At 47.3% G+C, this 27,292-nt stretch overlaps 1 protein-coding gene across 2 annotated transcripts in view; it reads left to right on the top strand.

Annotated features, from left to right (window-relative positions):
- Positions 1-27,292, top strand: part of VAV1 (vav guanine nucleotide exchange factor 1) — a 56,332-nt gene continuing 29,040 nt past the window's right edge. For both annotated transcript variants that reach the window (XM_046638590.1, XM_046638589.1), the window contains exon 1: positions 1-262. In XM_046638590.1, the coding sequence (XP_046494546.1) occupies positions 59-262 (204 nt within the window). In that variant the 5' untranslated portion in view covers positions 1-58. The remainder of the gene's footprint in view (positions 263-27,292) is intronic.

Below are 27,292 nucleotides of genomic sequence, written 5' to 3'. Positions count from 1 at the left end.
TGGGCCGGGTGCTGGAGGCCTCGAGGGTGCGCGGGCCGGCCCCAGGGAGGCAGCAGCCATGGAGCTGTGGCGCCAGTGTACCCACTGGCTGATCCAGTGCCGCGTGCTGCCGCCCAGCCACCGTGTGACCTGGGATGGTGCCCAGGTGTGCGAGCTGGCGCAGGCCCTCCGGGATGGGGTTCTCCTTTGCCAGCTGCTCAACAACCTGCTGCCCCACGCCATCAACTTGCGCGAGGTCAACCTGCGCCCCCAGATGTCCCAGGTGAGCCCGCCGCTGGCTGGTGTGCCAAGGGTTGGAGGCGGGGGGTGCCCCACGCTGGCGCCTGTGGGTGCGATGCACTGCGTTGGCAGCGTAGAGGGGAATATGCTCCCGACTCTGGGGCTGGCACAGGGGATGTAGGGGGTGGATGTCGGGGGCGGTAACACTCTGAGATTCTGGGGTGACCCACCAAGGTTAACAGCAATGGGTTAATAGGCTCTGAGTTAACCCACACCTACGCTGAGAATTGGCAAAATTAGGGTTAACGCTCCCAAGCCCCTCTGACTCCACTGGGGTTCAAGCCCCCAGAGGGGACCCACTGGGGGTCTTGAGGGGCGCCTGGGAACCCCCTGTGTGGCCAACAGGGGGCCTGAGTATTTTGACTCCTTTGACCACCCCCAGATTCTGGCTATGGGGGAGGGGCCTCCACTGACTTCTTCCCCCACATGTGTCTCCTCCTCCCAGGCCCCTGGGCCCCTTCCTTCCCCTCACATCTCCTTCCCCTTGGCTTCCTGCCTGGGCCTGGGACGGCGTGGGCTGGGTGGGGGGCTGCGGGGCCCGGGGCTCTGGTTTTCCTAGCTCCATCCATCCCAGGGGGGACACTGAGGCAGGACCTGGTCCTGAGGCTGGAGAGCAGGTCCTGGGGTTTTGGAGCCTAGAAATAGCTGCTCTTTCTCTGCAGGGATCCTGCAAGGGCCCAGAGTCCAGAGGGAGGTCGATTTGACTGTGACAGCCGCCCTGAGGCTCAGGAAATATATTCAAATCCTTATTTGAATGCGGTCGGGCTGGGGGAGGTAGAGAGCCTGGATCCTCTCTCGGAAGCACCTTCTCTGGTTCCCTGTGGCCTCTTGGGTGCTGGGTGGAAGTGGTGCTGGCTGGGGGCTGGGGGTGCCCCCGCCTGCCCTAGGGGTCTCAGGGACACTTGCCTTCTGACTTCAGGCTCTACTTTGGAATCAAAGCCTTGACCCTGGGAACTGTGGGTGCTGGGAGGGGGGTGCTCCCCTCTGGTCCAGGGTGCCACGTGCAGATGGGGGGAGGGGAAGTAACTACTCAGGGAGCAGGGCCCATGGGGGTCCCTGGGGGCGTCTCCTGGGGACAGAGCCTTCCCTAGCCCAGGCAGGGTTTCCTGAAAGGATCAGGGAACCTCAGAGGCCCGCTTCCCCCATGACCAGCCCCTCTGGCCAGAGGCCATCTTAAATTTGCTTACATTTGCTTGCCTCCTTCTGGCTCCCAGCACAGGAGGAAGTAGCTGTAGGACCCGTCAGGCCCCAGACCTACAGGCAGTCCAGGTCCCCAGTGAGGATTCAACAGTGGCTAACAGAAAAGTGGGTGGACTTAAGGATGAACTGACATCTCTGCCTGCATATTACATCCAGATGGTTCTCTGATGAAGGACAAGCCGGGGTGGCTTAATCTCTAGGAAGGCAGCTTCAGGGATGGCAGAGATGCATCCTAATTCTCTGTGCTATGGCCCAGGCCTGGCCCTCAAGGGGCTCCCAGACTTGGGGAGACAGACACCCCCAGCCTTGTGTTGCCAGGACTTGGACAGAGGGAGCAACCTCTGGGCTGGGGGCCCTGGAGCAAAGGCAAGACATTTCTTGGGAGAGTTGAACTTTATGCAAGATGGGACATTTGTGTGGGGTTTTGAAGAATGAGTAGGAGCTTTCTCATTGCTCTGGCTTCCTGTGCCCAGCTGTGTCAGGCGCCAGGCTGGGCAGGGGTGTTCCCCGAAACTCCCCGCCTGGGAACTCTGTGCCTTCCTCCCCCTTCCAGCCCCTCCTCTTTTTGTCTCCTTTCGAAGCTCAGCCGTGTGCCCTGCTCACAGTGGGGATGTGTGCGGGAAGCTAAAAGGCCATCACGTTAAGCCAGAGGGAGGTGCCACAGGTACCACCTTTCTGGGTTTTCAAGTCCCTGTCAGTCAACAGATCTAAGCTGGGGCCAAGAACTGCCCGTGGGACCTGGAAGGGCAGAGAGAGAAAATAGAGGGTGCTCTTGACCGGGGAACAGCATACATGCAGATATGGAGGTTGTAATTAGGAGGTTTCCCAATTTCTTCTTCTTTTTTTAATTTTTTTAAAATTTTTCCTTTTTCTCCCCAAAGCCTCCCAGTACACAGCTGTGTATTTTAGTTGTGGGTCCTTCTAGTTGTGGCATGTGGGACGCCGTCTCAGCATGGCCTGATGAGCGGTGCCGTGTCCGCGCCCAGGATCCGAACTGGCGAAACCCTGGGCCGCCGAGGCGGAGCGCGCGAACTTAACCACTAGGCCACGGGGCCGGCCCCTCTCCCATTTCTTCTGCTCTAGCTTAGTTATTTCCCGGAAACAGGGTGGGGAGAGCATATTCCTTCCTTCCTTCCTTCCTTCATCCATGATTACGACGTATGCCAGGCCTCTTCTTGGTGCTGAGACAGTGGGAACCGCATTCTAGGGGGGGAGATGGACAGCGAGCAAATAAGGAACCGTGTACACTGTCAGGAGGTGGTACATACTCTGGAGGGAAAAAAGCAGGCAAGGGGGCTCGAGAGTCCCTGGGGAAAGAGCGAGAAAGAGCCATGCGAATCTGGGGAAACAGTGCTCCTGCCAGGGGCTACTGCCAGTGCAAAGGCCCTGAAGTGGGAGCTGGTCGGTGCCCACATAGTCTACGAAACACTGCAGGGCGGTGAGTGGCCTGGCTGCTGGGAATGCTTCATGGGTGAGGTCAGATTGGAGCGAGTCTCCAAGCTGGACGGTCCCTCTGAGATCTGTGGCCCAGAGAGAGGATGATATGATCATAGGTGGCTGCAGTGACAACCGGACCCCCCAGATCTCCTCCACCGCTCTCTTGGAGCCCAAATTCTGGGTTTCAGAGATGAAACGTTAAGGCTGAGGGAGTGGAGAGGGAGGGACGAATGTGACAGCCATTGTGGGAGGGTGATGAGACTCAGAGCAGGAGCGGTCGCTGGGGCCCACATGATGGCAGGGTCCCCAGGCCGCGAGTGTTGGTGCCACTGGCGGAGGCAGGGAAGGGAGAGGGGGAGAGAGTTAGAACTGGGGGTGGTGGCTCAAAGGAGCCAGACGTGGGTTGAGATCCTGGCACCACCACTTCCTGGCTTCACCGCTCGGAGCCTCATTTTCCCCAACTGGGAAACGTGGATAAAAATGGCAACTTTTTTTGGGAGGATTGTTGTAATATTTCAATATTGCTCAGCACAGCGTCTGACACCTGCTAAGCCCTCACTAAAAGTCTTTTTAGGAAGGATGTGGTATGGTGGGTAGGTGACCAGTGTAACAAAGCAGGTAGGAATTCGGGTTAGGTGGTACTTAACTGGGGCGATTTTGCCCCCGAGGAGACATTTGGCAATGTCTGGAGACATTATTTGCTTGTCACATATCACACACCGCTGCTGGCATCTAGTGGATAGAGGCCAGGGGTGCTGCTCAGCATCCTGTGACGGCACACCCAACACAGAATTATCCTGCCCAAAATGAACAGCGCAGAGATTGAGGAACCCTGAGCTAGGGAACAGAGCGCCTTACAGAATCTTTAAAATACGTAAGTGTTTGGTTAAATAATACATTTGTATCATTTAAATATTAAAACACATCAAAAGGTGTGCAGGGACAAATTTAACTTCTAGTCCTGTAATCAGATAACACATGCCCCTATAAGTAACTACCTTTTTTTTTTTGAGGGAGATTAGCCCTGAGCTAACATCTGCCACCAATCCTCCTCCTTTTGCCAAGGAAGACTGGCCCTGAGCTAACATCCATGCCCATCTTCCTCTACTTTCTATGTGGGACTCCTGCCACAGCATGGCGTGCCAAGAGGTGCCATGTCCGCACCGGGGATCCGAACCGGCGAACCCTGGGCCGCCGAAGCAGAACATGTGAACCCAACCACTGCGCCGCCAGGCTGGCCCCCTTCTGTTTTTTAAGTTGACTGTACACCCTCCCAGAGTTTCTTTATGCAAACATAAGCAAATAGGAATTTACGTTCTTATTTTCTACACTCCTCCCTTAAGACAAAAGTTGGCATTCAACCAACTGCTTTATTTCTTGCTTCCCTTGCTTTAATAATTGTCTTGGAAATCTTTCCAAATCAATCTGGTACATAGAGATTGTCCTCTTTCTTTAAAATAAAGCTGCATGATATTCCAGATATTCCATTTCTTTAACAAACCACTTCTATTGTGCTAACTATGTGCCAGGCATTCGTCTAAGCTGGGGGCCAGCAAACTGTATTCCGAGGGCTGAATCTGGACCACAGTATGTTCTTATAAATAAAGTTTTATTGACACACAGTCATTCCCATTTGTTTATGTATTGTCTATGGCTGCTTTCTAGCTACAACCGTAGAATTGAGTAGACTGTCTGGCCTAAGGACCTGAAGATATTTATTATCCACAACTTTGTAGAAAAAGTTCCCTGATCCTGGTCTAAACTCTTTCTATAAATAACTTTTTTAATTCCCACAACAGCCTATGAGGTAGATGGTATCATTAACTTCATTTTTCATATGGGGAAACTGAGGCACAGAGATGTTCAGTAACTTGCTCCAAGGCACCCGACTTGAAAGTGGCAGGTTGGGGTTTGAACCCAGGCAGCCTAGTTCCCCCCAGGGAATTTAACAATTACTTTTAAACTGCCTCTATTCCGTTGCATAGCTGGTTGACGATTATTTTACTATCCCCGCTATCAACAGACACTTAGATTGCGCCAAGCTTTTGTTTTGACAAGCTTACTGCAACCAATGACCTTGTCCATGAATCATTTTAAGGCTCCTTGCTGTGTGACATTGGGCATGTTACTTAACCTCTCTGGGCTTCAGTTTCCTCATCTGTAAAATGGGGATAATAAATACCTATCTTAAAGCATTGATGTGAGGGATAAATGAGATACTATTAAAAAAAAAAAAAAACCCAGAGAAGTCCCAAGCTACATATAAAATGTTATCATTGCTGCCATACACATGAGCAAATATTTTCATGAGATAAATTCTCAGAAGGGTTGGCTGGCTCAAAACGTATGAATCTTTGTGTTTTTGATAGATATTGCCAAATTGTTGTCCATATGGGATTGTTCCATATGGATTGTTCCAATTACTCTACCATGAGTAATGCACGAGGGTGCTTGTTTCTCCATCGCCTCACCAACAGACTGTTCTGTTGTCAAGCTTTTGGAGTTTTGCCAACTTGAAGGGTGACGAATGGAGCTCATTATGACTCAATTTACATTTCTCTTATTCTGAGTGGGACTGAGCCTCTTTTGCTGTGTTTGAGAGCTATTTGTACTTTCTCTCTGCAAAATGATATTTGTTGATATCATTGGCCCATTATTTTTTTCTTTCCAGGATGGTTGGCTTTTTTTTTTCTTATTGATTTCTGGGAGCTCTTTATATATGAGGCTGGTTTGAATTTCAAGTCTGTATTTACTAGCTTTGTGGTCTTGGAGGAAAAAAAGTGACTTAACCTATCTGAGCCCTGGTTGTCGTATCTATAAATAGGAACAGCAAGTGCTAAATTAATGGGAGTCGTTCTTTTTGTTAATCTGATTTCAGCTGGAGTTGCCTGTAGGATGTGGTGTAAGTCAGGATATGCTGGAGAAACCTATCCCTCTTCTGTTCTTCCAGCCCTCCCATGGCCCCCCATTGCCCTTGGAGCAAAAGACAAAGCCCTCACCATGGCCCAGAAGAGCCTATGCATTTAGCCTCTGCCTGCCTCTCAGTCCTCATCTTCTCCCTCTCACCCACCCCCTCGCACTCACTCTACTCCAGCCACACGGGCCTCCTCACTGTTCCTAGAACCCACCAGGTGCAGTCCAGCCTCAGGGCCTTTGCACAGGCTGTTCTTGCTCCATGGATCCCTCTTCTCCCAGATTCACTGTAATTGTTCTCTTCTCTCTTTCAGGTTTCTTATCAGAGAGATCTTCCCTGGTTTCCACAGTAAAATTGCACGCCCCCCCCAGTCCCACGCACACACATTTTCCATTCTCTTCCTTTGTTAACTTTTCTCCATAGTGCTTAGCACTCACCCATCATAGTGGAGCTGGTTAGCTGTGGTTGAGTATGGATTGACTGGGATCGATTCTGCCTCTACTAGTTCTAGTTATGTGACTTTGAGCAAGTGGCTAGGCTTTCTCATCTATAAAATGGGGAAAAGGATGGTGATACTAACAATAACAATAATGACTATAATTATAATACCACCCACCTCATAGACATTTCTTTGTACTAGGTCATGTGCTGAGTGATGGAGAATTCCACGATGAATGAGACCCAGATGCTCACACAGCTCATGGAAATAGGCGAGAAAATAGGCGGTTACATCGCAGCTTAACACTTTCAGCGATGTGTGGGTGGAACCCAGGGTATTTTGGGAGCAGAGAGGAGGGAACTTCCGGAAGCAATCAGAATAGGTTTCCTGGAGGAGGTGACATGCCAATTGAGTGTGAGAGGTTGGGGCATATTTGAGGGGCTAAAAGGAGTTCTCTGTCTCCCTTGCTAACACACTAGTGGTGCCAGGTAGTGGGCAGGACCTGAGGGTGTGTTGGATGGGTATAGCTGGGCTTCTAAAGATCTCACTACATTGCAGAGGTGGACTGTCCCCCTTTGATATGGGAGACGGTATTCTGAGACCTGAGGCTTTAGGGGGAACTTGGGAATCAAGTCCTTCAGGGAAGAAATAAGGCATGTTCAGTTGGAGAAGTTTAAAGTTTGAGGAAATTCTGAGCTTAGTCTGCAGAAGTTTCAACCGAGAGTCTTACATCTGGCGAACAGAAAACCCAACCGAAACTGGCTTAGTCAAAAATATTTATTAGTTCACATAACTGAAAAGCTTAGGAGAAAATGCCTTCAGGTCCAGCTGGATCCGGAGGCACAGACATATCTCAGGAAATCCCCTCCCCTCCTCCGCCCTCCGTCTCTTAAATCTGCTTCCTTTTAGATGTTTTCCTCTATCCTCAGTTGTTCTTTACCCTCATGAAGATAGACAGGGATGCCCAGATATTCTAAATTTATATTCCCACAATTTTGCCTCCCATGGAAAATGACCACATAAGCCAAAATCTATCTTTCACTGGACATGATTTCTTTGGAGACCACCAACTGCTGAACCAATTGCTGTGGCTGAGAGAATAGGATGCTCTAACTGGCCAGAAGGAGTTCTCAACTCCATTCCTGGACCAATTACTGAGGCGGGGAGAATAAGATGCCCTGATTGGCCAGGCTGAGTTCTCACGCCCATTCCTGAACCAATTACTGAGGCAGGGAGAATAAGATGCTCTGATTGGCCAGGCTGAGTTCTCGCGCCCATTCCTGAACCAATCACTGAGGTGGGGAGAATAAGACGCTCTGATTGGCCAGGCTGAGTTCTCACACCCATTCCTGAACCAATCACTGAGGCGGGGAGAATAAGACGCTCTGATTGGCCAGGCTGACTTCTCACGCCCATTCCTGAACCAATCACTGAGGCGGGGAGAATAAAACGCTCTGATTGGCCAGGCTGAGTTCTCACACCCGTTCCTGAACCAATCACTGAGGCGGGGAGAATAAGACGCTCTGATTGGCCAGGCTGAGTTCTCACGCCCATTCCTGAGCCAATCACTGAGGCGGGGAGAATAAGACACTCTGATTGGCCAGGCTGAGTTCTCTCGCCCATTCCTGGAGTTGGAGGTGGAATTGACTCCGCTCAGAGGAGCTAGACTGAAATCAGGGGAGGGGCAGTTTCATAGGGGAAACTGAGACTGTTAGCAGAAGAAAGGGCAGAAGATGTCAAGAGGCAATTGATGTTTATGTTGGCATCAAGTACTAAATTTGGTCCAGAGTGCTCACCATCAGCACTGTTGACATTTGGAGCCCCATCATCCTCTGTCCTGAGGGATGCCCTGTGCATTGTAGGATGTTTGGCAGCATCCCTGACCTCCACCCTCTCGATGCCAGTAGCATCCTCTTCCCTGGAGCAGTGACAGTAAAATGTCTCCAGATGTTTCCAAATGACCCCTGGAGAACAGAATCACCCCTGAATGAGAGAGCTCCTGTTTTGGAGGGAGAGAGCTTCCTATCTCAGGGGAGATTCAAAGAGAAATGAACAGCTACTGGCTGGGGACAGCAAAGAAGATATTGAGAACGTCTTTGAGTTTGAACTCATTTATTTCATCATCAGCAACAGGTGATCTGCTGATTGTCGGCGTTAGGGGAAAGAACACAACAGATAGACCCTCTGCTCCCCCGAGTTCATGGTCTTGTGGGGGAAAAGGGCAGTGTATTTGTTTTCTGTGGCTGATGCAACAAAGTGCCATAAACTGGGCGGCTGAAAACAACAGAAATATGTTGTCTCACGGTTCAGAGGTCAGAGATCTGACATCAAGGTATTGGCAGGACTGTGCTCCATCTGGAGGTGCCAGGGCAGAATCTGTTCTCTGCCTCTTCCCACTTCTGGTGACTCCGGCCATTCTTTAGCTGGTGGCTGCATCACTCCAGCCTCTACCTCCATCTTCTCATGGCCATCCCCTCCGTGTCTGTCTGTCTGTGTATATAAGGACGTTTATCATTGGATTTAGGGTCCACTTGGATAATCCGGAATGATCTCTTCATCTCAAGATCCTTAATTATATCTTGCAAAGTCCTTTTTGTTTCACAGGTTACAAGGATCTGATGTGGTCCTATCTTTTTGGGGGGCCACTATTCAACCCACTACAGACAATAAACAGGCAAATCAATAAGAGGTTGTAATAAATGCTGCAGACAAAATAAACCAGGCCTCAAGATGGAGCAGTGAACAATGGGCATGCTTTCTGGAGGGTGGTCAAGGAAAGCCAAGAGCTGAAGGATGAAGAGCTGGCTCTGGGAAGAATGGAGCAGGGAGGGTGAAGACCATGCAAAGGCCCTGTGGCTGGGAGGATCTGAATGAAGGATCTGCTGGTGGAGGGTGAGTGAATGAAGGGAGAGTGGTGAGGAATGAGTTTTTGGAGGAAGGCACTTCACTAGAGCGGCTGTGAGGATGTGTGGAATTTAAATGTGATGAGAAATCCTTCGAGGGTTTAAGCTGATCAGTGTTTTAAGAGGTTCTTCCGGCTGCTCTGTGGGGAACGGACTGTAGGGGCAATAGGGGTGGCAGCAAGGGGATCTGGGAGGAGGGGGAGGTTGATGAAGTTGTCCCAGCGAGAAGTGACAGTGACCTGGACTAGGAGTCAGGAATAGAAGATCAAGCTCAGATTTTGGTAGTTGAGCTGATCAGACTTGCTGACAAATTGAATGGCGGGAGGTTGGGGGGAATGAAAGGAGGCAAGATGATGTCTAAGTTTATAACTTAGAGACCTGCGTGAGTGGGGGTATCATTTACTAAGACATGAATGCTGGAGGAGGAACAGGTTTTGGGGAGTTCTGATTGGGCCCCGTCACACTGGACATGGAAGGCAGTACAGCATAGTGGTTAGCGCGGTGGTTCTCAACCACGGGTGGGGGGAGCAACTCTGTCCTCCTAGGCGTCATTTGGCAATGCCTGGAGGCATTTTTGGTTGTCACTACTGAAGAGAGAGGTGTGCTATTGGCATCTAGTGGGTAGAGACCTATAATGCCCAAGACATCCCCCAAAATATCAACAGTGCTGAGGCTGAGAAACCCCATTTGAGGGGCATGGATTCCAGCTACCTGAGGGTCTGGGTTCCAATCCTGACTGTGGAATCTTGGATGAGTTCCTAACCTCTCTGTGACTCAGTTTCCCCATCTTTCAAATAGGGGTAAAGATAATGCCTACTCTACGGGACTGTTATAAGAACTAAGTGAGTTAACAGTTGTAAAGTTGTAAAGCTGCAGGCAGTACCTGTTACGATTGGTAAAAAATCCATAGGAGGAGATGAGATCATTTGGAGAGGCAGGAGAGAAAGAGAAGAAAGGGGGTGTAAGAATTGAGCACCAGGATGTAGCAGCATTGGGAGGATAGGGAGAGGTGGAATCAGCAAAGAAGTCAGAGGAGGAGAGTTCAGGGGCTGGCCTGGTGGCATAGTTGTTAAGTTTGCATGTTCCACTTCGGCGGCCCGGGATTTGCAGGTTTGGATCCTGGGTGCAGACCTAGCACCACTCGTCAAGCCATGCTGTGGCAACGTCCCACATAAAATAGAGGAAGAATGGCACAGATGTCAGCTCAGGGCCAATCTTCCTCACCAAAAAAGAGGAAGAAGAAGAAGAAGAAGAGAAGAAGAATTCAGTGACATATGAGGAAAACCAGAGGATTATGTAGCAAGAGCCCAAAAGAGGAAACTGTATCCACATGGAAGTATTGGTGCTTTGAAAAGAACAGTTTTAATGAAGTGGATAGAAATAGAAAGTATGAGAAATAACAATAACAGAGACAGGTCTCATTTACGGAGCACTCACTATGTGTAAGTGTTATTCTTAGTCTTATTAACTCATCTGATTTTCACAACAAACCCATGGAACAGGTACCTTTAGGTTTCGGTTATCTATTACTGTGAGACAAACCACCCCAAACTTGGTGACGTAAGACAGAAACTATTTTATAATTCTCGCAGCTTCTCTGGGTCAGGAATTCAGACGGGGCGTGGAGATGGTGGTTTGTCAGCTCCGTGATGAGAAACCTTGAGTGTCTGGGGGCTGGAATCATCTGGAGGATTCTTCATCTGCATGTCGGGTGCCTGGGCTAGGGCTGTTGACTGGAGCACCTGGAATGTGGCCTCTCCATGTGGCTTTGGCTTCCTTATAACATGGTGACTGGATTTTGAGAAGGAGTAAGGAGAGAGAGCAAGTATTCCTTAAGAGACCAAGGCAGAAGCTGCAGGGTTTCTTCTGACCTACTTGGAAATCACATGGTGTCACTTTGCTGCATTCTTAGTGACAATCAAGTCACTGAGACCAGCCTAGATTCAAGGGGAGAGGAATTAGACTCCACTTCTTTTTCTTCTTCTTTTTTTTTGTGAGGAAGACTGGCCCTGAGCTAACATCTGTTGCCAATCTTCCTCCTTTTGCTTGAGGAACATTGTCGCTGAGCAAACATCTGTGCCAGTCTTCCTCTACTTTGTATGTGGGATGCTGCCACAGTGTGGCTTGGCGAGAGGTGCTAGGGCTGCACCTGGGATCCGAACCCACAAACCCTGGGCTGCCAAAGCTGAGCGTGCAAACTTAACCACTATACCACTGGGCCGGCCCACAGCCTCCACCTGTTGATGGGGGTGTGACAAGTCACACTGCAGAAGAGCACGCGGGATGGGTGATATTTTTGTAGCCGTCTTTGGAAAGTACAAACTATTATATGTTATCCTAATTTCACAGATGAGGAAATGGAAATGTGCAAAGTTTAAGTAAGTTGCCCAAGTGACTAAGAGGCTATCCTGGGATTTGAACCCAAGGCCAGGACCCAAAATCTGTGGCCATAAACACTATGAAAATATTGCCTCTTTTGGGGGACATATGAGTCTTTCAAGTGATTATGGAGATAGTCGTGGATTCAAATTTCCAGTTCTCCCTGTTGGAATTCAACCAGCAGAAATCATGTCAAGTCTTTCAAATAGAGAGAATTTAATTCAGGGAATTGGCTAATGGGTGATGGGGTTGCTGAGAAGATAGATGGGGATAGTAAGGTAACCCAGAGAGTAGCCTCTAGGCTGGAGAAACAGTAGAAGGAGGTGGTGTGGCTGGGGCCCAGGGCCCATGGCCATTCAGTGAGAGCTGGAACCTCGAGCAAGAACTGTCTTCAGAAAGCTGAGACCTCAGAGGAGATGTATTTGCTGCTGGAGAAGCAGGGCAAGAGCGGGAGAAATACCGGGATTTCTTTCTTTCTCCCGCCCCCTGGTCTCCTGCCTGGGCTTCCCATTGGCTGAAACTACCCGGAAACCAGGGTGCAAAGGAGCCTGGGAAATGTAGTTTTCTTTCATACAGAGGAAAGCAAAGGAAGAGCAGGGAGTGGCTCTGTGAGCAAAGAGGGTAAGGACCCTGTAAGACCTCGAGCAGGTGACTGTCTCTTGGAGCTCAGTGTGTTAAATTATCTCAGTTAACGGGAGCTGCTGTTACTGCTACTTGTCTGAGAATTGACAATACGCAGCGACTTTATTTCCGGTGGCAGGGTCCTCCTCAGCTCAAATGGACCTGTTGGTTTTGGAGTTAAGGTTACTCTTCAGTAAAGCCCAGATCTGCTGTCTTAGGACTCTCCCTATCACGGGCCACCAGCACACAGCTAATCATTCTTCCTCCAGACTACTCGTCAGAGATCTGCCTACCACGATTATGTCCTGGGCTTCCCCCACATCAGCTCTAGCCCAGCGAGAACACCCACAGCCCCTTCGTGGTTCCTCAATGGACAGAGCTTCCAGAACTCCACCGTGGGGTGTCTGTCTTGTTCCTTTCTGCCTGGGGGATCCAAGGATGACCCCTGGGTGCAGCATCTGAGCACCCCAGGAGGTGTGGGGCTTTTACCTTCTGTCTGATTGAACGTGGGACCAGGAGGAGTTGGGCAAAATGCTTCAAAAGGCATCAGTCATTTGTGCTTCCCTTTCAAGGACTCTGGGAGATGTGGCAAGATGGTGGGGTGCTTGGGTGACAATCACTTGCCCATTTTGATTCCGCAGCTCCAGTTTTGGCAAATCGGCATCTGATACCACCTTTGTTTTACTCCCTCCCACAGCCCCCTTTCTCACTCTTCTCCAGCCAGCTGGCCTCCAACTTCTTCCTCCAAGGCCCCAGGCAGGGTCCAGCCTCAGGGCCTTTGCACTGGCAGTCAGCTCTGCCCGGGATTCTTTTCCTCCAGACACCCACCTAGATCAGTCCTTCCTTCAAGCCTTTCCTCAAATGTCACTCTCTCAACAAGACTTCCAGGACCTCCTTATTTAAAATGGCACCTCCTTCTGGCATCTTTTCCTCCCTTAATATTTACCACCTTCTAACAATTATATTCCTATTCATGTAAGATGTTTATTGCTTGTCTCCTTTTGCCAGAATGTCAGCCTCATGAGGGCAGACATGTGTATCTCTTGCTCACAGCTGTAACCCCAGCACTTGGACCAGTACCTGGAGTGTAGTAGGTCCTTAACAAATACTTGCCAAATCAATGAAGGGGGGTGGTTGAATGGTCAGAGCCCCCTTGCATCCTGTTCCCTCTGCCGGGAGCACCCCCCTCCCCACCCCCACTCTTAAGTAAGATTTATTCAGACAGAAAGAACACATATTTGTCTCTCATTTAGTATGTTTTATCAAGGGTAGGAACAAAAATGTGACAAGAGAGTACATTTTGCATTATTGACCAGTGGTAGCTTATATTGATTTCCTTCTTTCCCACCCTCCTATCCCCTGAAAGCTCTGCTAAATCTCCTGGTTTAGGGGAAAGACACAGCAGGTAGCTGACCACCCACAGGCTTTTTAAAAGAACAGTTTTATTAGGGGCGAGCCCCGTGGCTGAGTGGTTAAGTTCGCACGCTCCACTTTGGCGGCCTGGGGTTTCACCAGTTCAGATCCCTGGTGTGGACACAGCACCACTCATCAAGCCACGCTGAGGTGGCATCCCACATGCCACAACTAGAAGGACCCACAACTAAAAATATACAACTATGTACTGGGGAGTTTTGGGGAGAAAAAGAGAAAAACAAAAAAGGTTGACAACAGATGTTAGCACAGGTGCCAATCTTAAAAAAAAAACAGTTATATTAACATACAATAAATGACATGTTCGAATACATGATTTGGTAAATTTTGATACACGTGACCTGTGAAACCAGCCCCACAAGCAAGAGAGTGAATGTATCCAGCGCCCCCCAAAATCTCCTCCTACTCTTTCGTAATCCTTCCTCCCTGACCCTCTCTGTCCCCAGCCTCCCATCCCTGGGGAACCACGATCTGCTTCTGGTACCTATAGATTAGTTTGCATCTTCTACAGTTTTATATAAATAAGATCATACACTATGTCCTTTTTTAGTCTGCTTCCTTCATGCAGCATGATTCTTTTGCGATTCATCATACTGTCTCATGTCTCAGTCCTTCATTCCTTATCATCACGGAGTGTATTCCATCAGACGGAAGTACCGCAGTTTGCTCCTCCGTTCTCCTGTTGATGGACATTTGGGTTGTTTCCACGTTTTGGCTACCACAGATAAAGCTGCTGGGAACGTTCATGTGCAAGTCTCTATATGAACGTTTTCTTTCATTTCTCTTGGGTAAATGCCTGGAGGTGGAATAGGTCATAGGGTAGGCGCATGCTTAACTTTTTAAGAAACCACCAAGCCGTTTTTCCAAAGTAGTCGTGCCATTTGACATCCCCTTCAGCAGCATGCAAGGGTTGCCTGGAACACTTTTCCTTTTCGTTTCGCCATCTCTTGGTCCTTGGCTTTATCGGATGTGCCTCCCACTTTGCCAGACCCCACAGCTTTCTGTGCTTTTCTGCACACTCGCTCATCACAGTTGCAATCCATCAGTTATTCCCGTCACTCTCTGCTCAGTGTCTGTCTCCCCTCTAGACTTTATTTTATTTTATTTTTAAAGACTGGCACCTGAGCTAACAACTGTTGCCAATCTTTTTTGGTTTTCTGCTTTTTCTCCCCAAATCCCCCCAGTACATAGTTGCATATTTTAGTTGTGGATCCTTCTACTTGTGGTATGTGGGATGCCGCCTCAGCATGGGCTGATAAGCAGTGCCATGTCTGTGCCCAGGATCCAAACCGGCAAAACCCTGGGCCACCGAAGAGGAGCGTGTTAACTTAACCACTCGGCCACGGGGCCGGTCCCCCCACTAGACTTTACAAGCACTGTGGGGACAGGCTTTTGTCTGTCTTGGCCTCCGCCAAGTCCCAGGGCTTGGCACACAGTAGGCACTCAATGCGTGCTTGTTGAATGAATATATGACCCTGCCTGGTGGGACCAGGTACTAGAGTGGAGGTTTGGTTAGTATTTCCATTCTCGATGTGAAGATGAGAAACCAAGTAACCAGAAGGTGCAACAACCCATCCAAGTTTCCTCAGCTTGCAGCAGCTGGGCTGGGAGTCGAACCATGTCTGTTTGACCCCCTCGACCAGCACTGAGATGTTGAACGTGTGCTGGGGTAGGAGTTGATGGGGGAGAAGAGAGACAGGGTGGTGTGGGGAGGACTTTGAAGGCCAGGAAGAGGAGTTTGTGCTCTGCACCTCTGCTTCCAGGCTTCTAAAGGGCACACAGCACACTCACCCTCTCTGGTCTGCAGGATGAAGTTTTGGAGCCCCAAGATTAAGGGGCTGCAGGGCTGAATGCAGAGGGCCCCCCAGCTCAGTCTCCCTGAGCAAGCCCTGGTAACAGGCATTTCCTGTTTCCGGCCAGCTCCCTGGGGCTGGGGTGGGGGTGGGGGAGTTGACTGCTGCATTTGTGCTCAGCTCTGGGTCTCGGTCTCCTGTTCCCTGTCCCCAGCCACCAAAAGGGGCCTCTGTCCCTACACACTGGTTCCCTGAAGGAAGGTGGCAAATTAGATCCTTTCCGGTTCTTTCGTGTCTTGGGCAGGGGCTGTGCTGACAGGGGATCCAAGGTGAAGGGGAAGTGTCTGGGTGCTGATTTGCATATGGGCAAGATGCCAGCCCAACTCTGATATTCTGGTGGAAGGAGGAGGGGAGCTGAGGGGTCTGCCCCCCAACAGGGAGAACATGTTCTCACATGCCCCCGCCCCCCACCCACCTATGTGTAAAGGGCCTCCTGGCCTTTGACACCTTCTCTCACACTTCGGGTTACCGGGAAGTCCTTCTGGTTACCGGGAAGTCCTTCTGGTGGTCTGACCTCAATCACGTCTGCTGTCTGAGGGAGCCCCGTTTTTCAGCTGGCCCCACCCCAGCCTGGAGGGCTGATGAGTCATATGCTCTTTCCCCCTTTCAGGGGTCACATGACTGGGGGGAAGCAGTCTCAAGGCTCAGCTGATCTCCCTGAGGTCAGCAGAGTACTTCCTCCCTCCGGCCAGATGGTGCCATCTGTTCTATTGCCCCCGGGGATCTGTAAGCCCTGTCTGAAGTCAGCCCACGACCCTGCAAAAGGCTGCAGAGTGGTACATGTGGTTCTCGTCACGTGGCCAACACCCCATTATGTTACCTCCTATGTGGTTCCAGAAGGCAGCCTGGTGTGATGCAAAGAGGTAGGGTGTTGCAGTGGTTAGGGGCATGGCCTCTGGGCTCAGAGAGCTGGTATCTGGCTCCCCATCCCTACCTGCATGGCCTCGGGCAGGTGGTATCACCTCTCTGAGCCTCAGTTGTCCCATCTGTCAGATGGGGATTCATTCATTCATTCATCAACTTTTACTGAGCACTTACTCGGGACCAAGCATTTTACTAGGTGCTGAGGCCACAGCTGTGAACAAAATGCACAGAGAGTCCTGCCCTTGTGGAGTCGATGTTCTAGTGTGTTAGGGAGGGTGAGAGGCAGAGTACAGGCAGACAGTAATGAAATAAGTAAGTGAAACATATGCGTGTTGCACTTTTAAATAGGGTGGCTGGGAATGTCTCACTGAGAAGTGACATTTTGTCAAAGGCCTGAAAGAGACAAAGAAGGGAGGCACCAGGTTAATTAGGGGATGGGCATTCTAAGCAGAAGGGAACAGCCCATGCTAAGGTCCTGGAGCTGGATGGCGCCTGACATGTTTTAGGAATGGCAAGGAGGGCCATGTGGCTGGAACAGAGTGAGCAAAGGGGATAGAGGGAGGAGGGGAGCACAGGGAGGGGGCAGGTCAGGTCATGCAGGGTCTTGTGGCCTAACGGGAGGCCTTGGGTTTGTGTCTGGGTGGGACAGGAGTCTTGAGAGGGTTTTGACAATATTACGCCGGCTGCTGTGTTGAAAATAAATTACAGAGGTCCAGGGGCAGAAACAGGGAGTCCAGTGAGGAGGCCATTGTAATAATCCAGGTGAGTGATCATGGTGGCTTGGAGAGATCCAGGTTGGTGGAGAGAAGGGTTGGGATTCTGAGTATATTCAGAAGGTGGAACCAATAGGATTTGCTGATGGACTGGAAGTGGAGTGAGAGAGAAATAGAAGAGTCAAGATGACTCCAGCATTTTGGTCTGAATAACTGTAAAGACACACGTTATTAGAGCCTACCTTCTAGATCTTGGTAGTGACTCTGTTGAGAGAAGGAAACAAAACTGTGCCTGTGGGGGTCGGCCCTGTGGCCTCACGGTTAAGTTTGTGCACTCCGCTTCAGCGGCCTGGGGTTTTACAGGTTCAGATCCTGGGCGCAGACCTAGCACCACTCATCAAGCCATGCTAAGGTGGCGCCCCACATAGTAAAACTGGAAGGACCTACGACTAGAATATACAACTATGTTCTGGGGGCTTTGGGGAGAAAGAAAAAAAAAATGAAGATTGAAAACAGATGTTACTCAGGTGGCAATCTTTAAAAAGAAAAAAACTGTGCATGTCAAACTCTTAGTATAAAGTTTGCAAAAGGCTAAATTCTCCATAAATGGTGCCTTCTCTTAACAAGCTCTGTGAGGGGCTGGCTCACACGGGCAGTGTTAATGCACCAAGTGACTCTCCAGGGACGACTTTGGGAAACGAGGCTGTAGGGAGGGAGGGAAGGCAAGATGTGGGACAGAAAAGAAGGAGGCATGGAACAGTACAGAACAACGCTATATGTTGTTCGTGGGTATATGTGTGTGTGGTAAAAGAATGAGGACCTGGACAGGAACAATGCAAACCCATTTCTGGATGGGAGTGCTAGTGAGGAGGGAAAGACAGAAATGAAATTAGAGAATATTGTATGCCGGCTTGAAATGTAACGATTAAAATATATTTACACAAAGGGGTTGAAAACTTATGTCTTAAGACGGAAACCAGCACATGGATGTTTATAGCAGCTTTACTCATAATTTCCCCAACTTGGAAGTAACCAAGGTGTCCTTTGGTAGATTAATGGAGAAATAGACTGTGGGACATCCAGACAAGGGAATATTATTCAGCGCTAAAAAGAAATGAGCTGTCAGCCCATGAAAAGACATAGAGGAACCTTAAATACATATTGCTAAGTGAAAGAAGCTGATCTGAAAAGACTACATACTGTATGATTCCAACTCTATGACATTTTGGAAAATACAGAACTATAGAGACAGTGAAAAGATCAGTGGTTGCCAGGGGTGGGGGTGGGAGATAAATAGGTGGAACACAGAGGATTTTTAGGGCAGTGACACTCTGCGTGGCACTATTGTGGTGGATACACGTCATTATAGATTTGTTCAAACCCATAGAATGTACAACATCAAAAGTGACCCCTAATGTCAACTATGGATTCTGGGTGATAACGATGTGTTCATGTAGGTTCGTTGATTGTGACAAAGGTACCACTCTGGTGAAGGATGTTGATAACGGGGGAGGCTGTGCCTGTGTGTGGGCAGGGGGTATATGGGAAATCTCTGTACCTTTTGCTCAATGTTGTTGTGAACCTAAAACTGCTGTAAAAAATAAAGTCTACTATAAAAAAGAAAAGAAGGAAGGAAGGAAGGAAGGAAGAGCGGACTAGAGCCCCTGGACTGGATTGATGGAGATGCCATGGATGCCAAAGGGGGCTGACCACGTGTTTTCTTGCCTCCCTCCCGCCTCCATCAACCTGATTGTCTCTTCTCTCATCCTCCAGCAGGTTAACCTGAGCCCTTTAATTTGGCAACAGTGTTCCAAGAAAGCAAGGGCAGAGGTTGCAATGCCTCTGGGCGCCTAAGCTCCGAAGTTACTCAATGTTACTTCCGCAGTATTCTATTGGCTGTTGCAAGTCATAAGACCAGCCTGGACGCAAAAGATGGGGAAACAGATTCCTTTTCTAGATGGTAGGAGCTGAAAAGTATTTGTAATTGATCGCAAGGGGCATTGAGGCAGAGGGAACAATGTGTACAAGGTTTGCAGGCAAGGGAAAGTTAACATATGTTGCATTAGGGCTTGGCAACTATTTCTACCACCGCTGGACCAGAGGTAGGAGATGAAGAGTGAGGGAAAAAAGTTATTGGAGAAGTCCACAGGGGCCAACTCTTGCAGGCCATGATGAGGTTGGACTTTATCTTCAGGGCGTTGGGGAATCTTGGCAAGGTTTCAAGGGGAGAGTGACATGGTCAGATTTGCTGTGTGGAGGTGGGCTGGGAGGGACAATACACGAATCAGGGAGACCACTGAGGAGGCTGTTACAGTCACAAAGGTGAGAAATGATGGTGGATGCTCTAGGATTTAACCGAAGATGGTGAGAGGAGCCTGAATTTGCCAGATATTTCGGATGTAGAATCTGAAGGACCTATTGACTGATTGGAAGTGAATTAAATAATCGATACTTGGAAAACACTTAGATGCCTTCCTGGCTTGTAGAAAATACTCCACAAACTTACTCTAACTTGATTACAAAGGATGTGGAGTGCTGAGAAGCATCCTGTGTTCCTAAGCTGAGTCCCTGGTGGTGGTGGAGAGGCTGGAGGAGGAGCGAGTTTGAAGTGGCAGTGATGTCAGCCTCGCACCTGTTGAGTTTGAGGCGCCCACTGATGAGTGAATGAACCTGTTTCCCCAGCTGTAAATGAAGAAGTTGATGGTAATGAAAAGGGGTGTTTCTAGCTGTTGTTCTGAAAACCTGACCCCGGGCTGGAAAAGAGGTCCAGACTCTCTTCTCGTTACTCTTGTGTTGTCCGTTTGTTTATTCAGTAAACGTTTATTGGGAACTCCTGCATGCCACCGTGTGTCCAGGCTCCAGAGGTGACTCAACCCTGGGCCCTGCCTTCATCTGGTAAAGGGGACGGAACTGGTCTCAGGCCTTGTGGTCAGGCCTGGGGTGGGGAGGGACATTGTACTAAGAGAGCCCAAGGTCAGGTAGTGGGGGTGAGGACCCTGCTTGGGCAAAGAAGTTGGGAGAGGCTTCCTGGAGGAAGAAATAGTGGAGAGGGGCTTTGAAGGATGAATAGGAGTTCACCAGGCAGATGTGAGAGGAACTTTAGGACCTGATGCCAGTCCTTTGTTCATCTTCTTGTGTATAATTAGTGGGACATTTGGCAAGAGGAATTAGAGTGGGCAGTCATAGGACATCTGAGGATAAGATAGACCACAGTGGGCTCTGGACCTTAAAGATACTGTATTAGGATAACACTAACTTCTGTAACAAATAAGCCATTTCAATGACTTAACACGGTAAAAATTTATTTCTCCTTCACATAAGAGTCCAATGTTTCTCCTGGTACCAGGTGGGAGTTTTTTCCCCACGGGGTGATTCAGAGACCCAGGCTGCTTTCATTTGTGATTTTGCCATCCCTAAGAGTCTCAGCATCATTTCCATCCAGCTGCAAACAACAGGGAGAAGGAAGGTGGAGAAGGCAACCTCGTTTGTTGAATACATTGCCCTGAAATTGCTGCACATGGCAAATGCTCACATTCCATTGGCCAGAACTAGTCACATGACCACACTCACTTGCAAGGGAGGATGGGAAATGTAGTCCTTGGTTAGGCAGCCACTTTCCAGCAGCAATTCCATATTACAAAAGAGAAAACGTGAATTTTGGTGGACCATGACTGGCCTCTGCAACAGGTGGGCAGCAGGAATAGAACTAAGGCCTGGAAGGTGGCAGGAGATACCCACTTTGCTTTGTGACCTTGAGTATCTCCTTCTTCTCTGGGTTTCTCCCTCTCTCTGGGTGATGAGTATTAGAGACAGGTTCATATCGGAGGTCTTTTCCTGTTCTGAAAATTGATGGGTCAATGAATATTCTTGGGCTTTTCTAGCTGGAGCTAAGATGATGATGGTGATTATGATGATGATGATGATGATGGTGGCAGTGATGGTGATTATGATGGTGATATTGATGATGAGGATGATGATGTTTATGCTGCTGCTGCTGAAGATGATGATGGTGGTGATAATAATAATAATGACGTGGTAATCGTGATGTGATGATGGTGATAATGGTGGGTACGATGATGGTGATAATGGTGGTGATGTTGATGATAATGACCATTTCCAAATATTGAAGGCTCATCATGCCAAGCCCTTTACATGCATTATTTTATTGAATTACGACATGACACAGCAGGCGTTATGATGGCTACCATTTCGTACGTGTGGAAACAAGTTCAGAGAGGGGAGGTGACTTGTCCAAAGACACACACAGGAGGATCTACCCATGTTCTTTTGGATTAGGAGCGCTTTGGGAGTTTATTCTCCAACCTGTTCCCTATCTTACCATCCCCAGGATCTCCCTCTTGACTCCAGGGGCTGATGATAGTAAGTTTGAGAGAAAGCTCTGGAGTTTAGTGATGTTCACACCAAAGGCACTGTCACCCTGGTCAGGAGTGAATTTTCTGATGAGAGAAATGTGTTTGGACCTCCTCCCACCTTCAGTGCCTCGCTTTCCTGTCCCAACACCTCCAGGAAGTTCCTCCTGATCCCATGCTCCTTACTCGGGCTCCTTCTGTAACCTCAATTTCTTCAAGCATGTGAGTAGCAGTCGTTCTTGCAGAGAACACAATATGAAGCTCTGGAAGTTTAGAGGGTTGAGAGTGAGACAAAAGAGAAAGGTCCAAGACTCTAGCAGGTGCTCTGGATGCGCCTCCTGTAGTTCTTAGCCCACTCTGGGGTCAGCTACCCCAGAGGGTTCCTGGATGGCCCCCTGAGTCTCTCTGACTGAGAACGTTCTCCGGCTGTAGGAAGATGCTCAGCCTGCATATGGCAGGCTGGGAGTGCTGGGAAGGTAACACCCTGGGAGGCTGCCATGATCAGTGATGGATGAGAGTCGACAAATAAATGTCTCGGAGTTCTCATTTCTCAGATGGAACAAATCTGGGCAATGTCTGCCCCATCTTCCAGAGGTCCCCAGAATAATGAGCTCCAGTTGACTCCAACAGGTGCTAATTAACACCTCCTGTATAGGCTCCCTTCTGTTCCCTGTCCCACTGCCCCACTGCCCTGTGAGTACTTCTTGGGATCACCTCCCAGAAGGTAAACTACATTTGTATCCAAATCCTTCTCTCAGAGGCTCCTTCCAGGAACTCAAACTAAAGTGGAGACCCAACTTGACTATGCTGCTCAGTTATTTATTTATTTTTGAGGACGATCAGCCCTGAGCTAACATCCATGCACATCTTCCTCTACTTTGTATGTGGGATGCCTGCCACAGCATGGCGTGCCAAGCGGTGCATAGGTCTGTGCCCGGGATCCAAACCGGTGAACCCCAGGCTGTTGAAGCTGAGCACGCAAACCCAACCATTCTGCCACTGGGCTGGCCTCTACACTCCTCAGTTTTAACGTAAAAAAACACCCTAAGACAACTGTAACATATTATACAAAAAATATATGTATGTAATTTTAATCACCGGGTGACACAAGTTACTACATGTGGCACCTGAGATGATTTTAGGCAGACTATGGATACAAAGAATGTAAATCACATGGTGATGAAGGTTATTCTCTCTGATTCTTTTTCAGTCCTTCTAGTTTCATCATAGACAGTCTCATTTTAGTTTTATTGTCTTACATATTTTTCCTAATGGGAAATATATCATATATGCACAAAGCACTATAAAGCTTATATGAAACATTCAAAGAATAATAAAATGAACAAAGTACCCATTGCTCAGGCTAAGAATCAGAACGTTACCGTTCCTTGGGAATCCTTAAAACCGTGTTTCTCAAGCTCTTTTTTTTTTTTTCACCTTAACCATAGTAAGAAATATATTTTTTTTATATCACGCCCCAGCCCACTGCCACAAGAGCACATGAACACACGCAACTGAAATGAAAGTTTTCTGAATCCATTCCTACCTTTTCTATACTAGAAACATTGTAATGTATTTTAGTCCATTCTAGTTGGATCTAATAAGCTGATTCCATGACCTGCTAATGGGTCACAATCCATAGTTTGGGAAACAGAGCCTTAGAAGAATCCTGTGTGCCCTTCCTTGATTGCACACCCTTCCCTTCCCCGACTCCCCAGAGGTAGCCACTATCCTGAACTTTTAGGAAATTTTTTTTTATATTCTTTATAGTTTTCCTATGTGTGTATCCATGAACATTGTATCACTTAATTTTGCCCATTTCTGTACTTGATAAAAATGGAATTATAGTATATGCATGAGAGTTGCTTTCTTATTCAACATTACATTTTTGGAATTTATCCATGTCTATGTATGTGGCTGTAGTTAATTCTTGTGTAGTGCTATATAGTATTTCACTGTGTGAAATTACCACAATTTAGTTATTCACTCGACTTTTGATGGTGACTTGAGTTGTTTCCAGTTCAGGGCTTGTAGTAGTTAGCTATTGTTGCATAACAAATTACTCTAAGATTTAGGAGGAAAGAAACATTTATTTTATCTCATACAATTTCTGAGGGTTAAGAATCTGGGAACAGCTTAGCCAGGTGGTTCTGGCTCAGGGTCTCTCATGAGATTCCGTCAAGACGTTGGTGTGGGCTGCCATCACCAGGAGCTGGGATGGAAGGTTAGTTTCCAAGGTGTCTTATTCACATGGCTGTTGGTGGGAGACCTCGGTTTCTTGCCACGTGGGCCTCATCACAGAGCTGCTTCACCAGGGTGGGGAGAAAGAGGACACATTGACTTATGAACTAGTTTCCATCTTATTCTCATTAGAACCAAGTCACAGTCCTTCCCACACTCAACTGGAGGCAATTATGTAAGGGCATGAATGCCAGCAGGTGGGGATCGCTGGGGCCATCTTGAAAGTTGGCTACAGCAGGGTTCTCACAAGCATTCTTACTCTGGCCATTCTTGGACACATCTCTGGGAGCATATGAAAGTGTTTCTTTATGGTTTAAACCTAGGGATTTAGGGGTCAAAGGGTAGATAAAGCCAAGCTGATTTCCAAAGTTTTAAAACCAATTTACGCTCCAAGAAGTAGCGTATAAGAGTTTCTGGGACCCCCACCTCCTTGCCAATACTTAGTGTTCGCCGGACTTTAAAAATTTTGCATATCTGGGGTCTGGCCCGGTGGTGCAGTGGTTAAGTTCACATGTTTTGCTTCAGCGGCCTGAGGTTCGCTCGTTCAGATCCTGGGTGCGGACCTACACACTGCTTGGCAAGCCATGCTGTGGCAGGCGTCCCACATAGAAAGTAGAGGAAGATGGGCATGGATGTTAGCTCAGGGCCAGTCTTCCTCAGCAAAGAGAGGAGGATTTGCAGCAGATGTTAGCTCAGGGCTAATCTTCCTCAAAAAAAATTTTGGTTTGCATATCTGGTGGGTGAGAAATAGTATTTTGTGATTTTTCTTTTCCTGTGAGGAAGATTGGCGCTGAGCTAACATCTGTGCCAATCTCCTCTACTTCATGTGGGATGTCACCACAGCATGGCTTGATGAGTGGTGCTGGGTCTGCGCTCAGGATCCAAACCTGAAAATCCAAGGCCACTGAAGCAGAGCGTGTGAAATCAACCACTACGCCACTGGGCCAGCCCCTATTTTGTGACTTTTAATTTCACTACATTCACAACCACTGAGGTTGACCATCTCTTCATGGGTTTTGGGCATTTATAATTCCTCTTCGGTGAAACACCTGCTCATGTCTTGCCAATTTTTTGATTGAATTGTTTGTCTTTTTCTTGTTGAATCATTAGGAGTTCTTTATAAATTTTGGATACAAATATGTAGCAAATTCCCATTTTCACTTTGTGGCTGATCTTTCCTACTCTCTTCATGATGCTTTTCGATGAATAGAACTTTATTTTCTTGTAGTCAAATCTTTCCCTTTACAGTTTGGGCTTTTTGTTTATTGTTTCAGAATCACTCACATTTCTGACGTCGTACAGATATTCTCCTAAACTGTTTTCTGTAAGTCTTGCCTTTGGTGTTTAAGTCTTTAAACCATCTGGAATTGGTTTTGAGTACGATGTGAGGTAGGAATTTGACTTAAATTCCTTTTGCACTTATGGATAACCAGTTGGACGACCCATGATTATAAAATAGTACCTCTTTTTACTATGCATCTACAATACCTGCTCAGTCATAAAACACATTTTCATATATGTGTGGTTCATTTTGGGGCCCTTTATTATGGTTTATTTATCTTTACTCCTATATTAATTATCTATTGCTGAATAACAAATTATCCTAAAACTTAATAGTGTAAAGCAACCTTTTGCTATGCTCATTAATTATTTGGCTCAAGAATTCTGAAATGGCTCGGCTGGGCTGTTCTCACTTGGGGCTTCTCATGAGGTAGCAGTTAGATGTCAACTGGGGCTGCAATAATCTGAAGACTTGACTGGGGCTGGAGGACCCACTTCCTAGGTGGCTCAGTCAGATGGAACCTCAGTTTCTCTCCAGAGGACTGATTGTGGGGCCTCACAACATGGTGGCTGGTGAGCAATTCAAAGTGGCACAGATGTTAGCTCAGTGCCTTTTATTACTTAGCGCTGAAAAAATCAGATGTTGTTACTTTTGCCATACTCTACTGGTCACACAGTTTCAATGTGAGAGAGGATTAGAAACAGGGCTTGAATACTGGAATCCACAGACCATTGAGTGCCATCTTGGAAGCTAACTACTATAATTACATTGTTTTAATTACTATAGATTTATGTTAAGTCTTGAGACTTGATAGAACTGTTACTCCTACTTGATCTTTTCCTCCATAGGATTGTCTTGGTGATTTGTGAGTCTGTGCTTTTCCATACAAATTTTAGGATTCACGTGTCAACTTCAGTGAAAAAACATTTGGAGATTTTAATTGAAACTGCATCGAATCTTATAGCTCAATTTTGTGGAGGGTTGAAAAATTTAAAATATTGAGTCTTTCTAGCTAAGAATTAGTATATATTTCACTCTATTTAGATCTTTTTTCATGTCTTTCAATAAAATTTTGTAATTTTCTATATAAAGGATTTACACTTCTTTTTGTTAGATTTGTTAGACATCACCAGACTTGTTTGTTTTACATTTTTAAGACTATAGTAAATGACATCTGTTTAAAATCGAAGTCCAATTTTCATGGATTGAGATAGTCCGTTCTTCAGTTCACCATTCAGTCAGTTCTAGCAAATGGGTACATTTGTGCAACCTACGACCTTATCAAGACGCAAACCGTTTCCATCACTTGTGGCCTTTCTGAGTCAATCTCTGCCATCCTCCTCACTCCAGAAGCAACCACTGATCTGATTTCTATCACCATAGGTTAGTTTTGCTTATTCTAGGATTTCACAAATGTTCTCTTTTTTAAAAAAATAACATTTTCTGATTTATTGTTGCTGTGGTACCGATATGCAGTAAGCTTTGTATAGTGATTTCGTATTCAGTAACATTGCTCACTTATTTTCTTAATTCTGGTTATTTGTCTGTATATTCTTTAGGGCTTCTGCGTTGACAGTCATATCATCTGCACAAATGACTATTGTATTTCTTACTTTCTTTCTTTCCTTTTCTTTCTTTTTCTTATCTTGCAGTGCAGGCTGAGATCTTTGATACATTGTTGAAGAGGAATGGTTATACTGGGCACCCTTGCCTTAGTTCTGATTTCAAAGAGAATCTTTTCAACATTTTACTATTAACTATAATGTTTTGCTTTTTTGTTTAAAACAAAGGTTTAAGATTTTTCAAAGGTGCATTTCATCAAGTTAAAGAAGTTCCTTTCCATTCCTGCTTTGCTGAGAGTTTTTTTTTCTTTCTTTTGTCAAGAATGGATGTTGAAATCGCTACTGTTTCTTTTACGTGTCTCTAACTGTTGCTACTCTCTTTCTGACAAAGAGAGAACAGGCCTTGGGCAGGCCACGGGATCCAACTAGAATTTAAGAACACTGTTTACATCGTATTTATTCCACACTGGCTTCTGTTTATAGCAAATGATCCTACTTTCCTTTGATAGTAGGATGTAAAATTCTTAAATGCATTGATTTGTGTTAAAGGTAATTTGAAGTCTGTATTCCATATAAAACGAGTTAAGTAGATGGTGGTTGTGGTAATAATTGAGAAGAAGATACAATCTGAAGATGGAAGAGTGAGATTCACGGGTGCAATAACACAGTATTGAATTGATTCATATGTGTAGCTATGGCAAGGTGCTTGGAGTCACGTTGCCTAAGTTTGCATCTCAGCTGGCTGTCCCTGCCTTAGTTCCTTAGCTGTAAAATGAGGATAATAATAGTAATTACAAGGATTGC

This window comes from Equus quagga, chromosome 14 (assembly GCF_021613505.1).
Source record: "Equus quagga isolate Etosha38 chromosome 14, UCLA_HA_Equagga_1.0, whole genome shotgun sequence".
NCBI classification, from domain to species: Eukaryota; Metazoa; Chordata; class Mammalia; order Perissodactyla; family Equidae; genus Equus; species Equus quagga.
The sequence above is the reverse complement of the archived record's forward strand: the minus strand, read 5'-3'. Positions and strand labels throughout refer to the sequence as shown.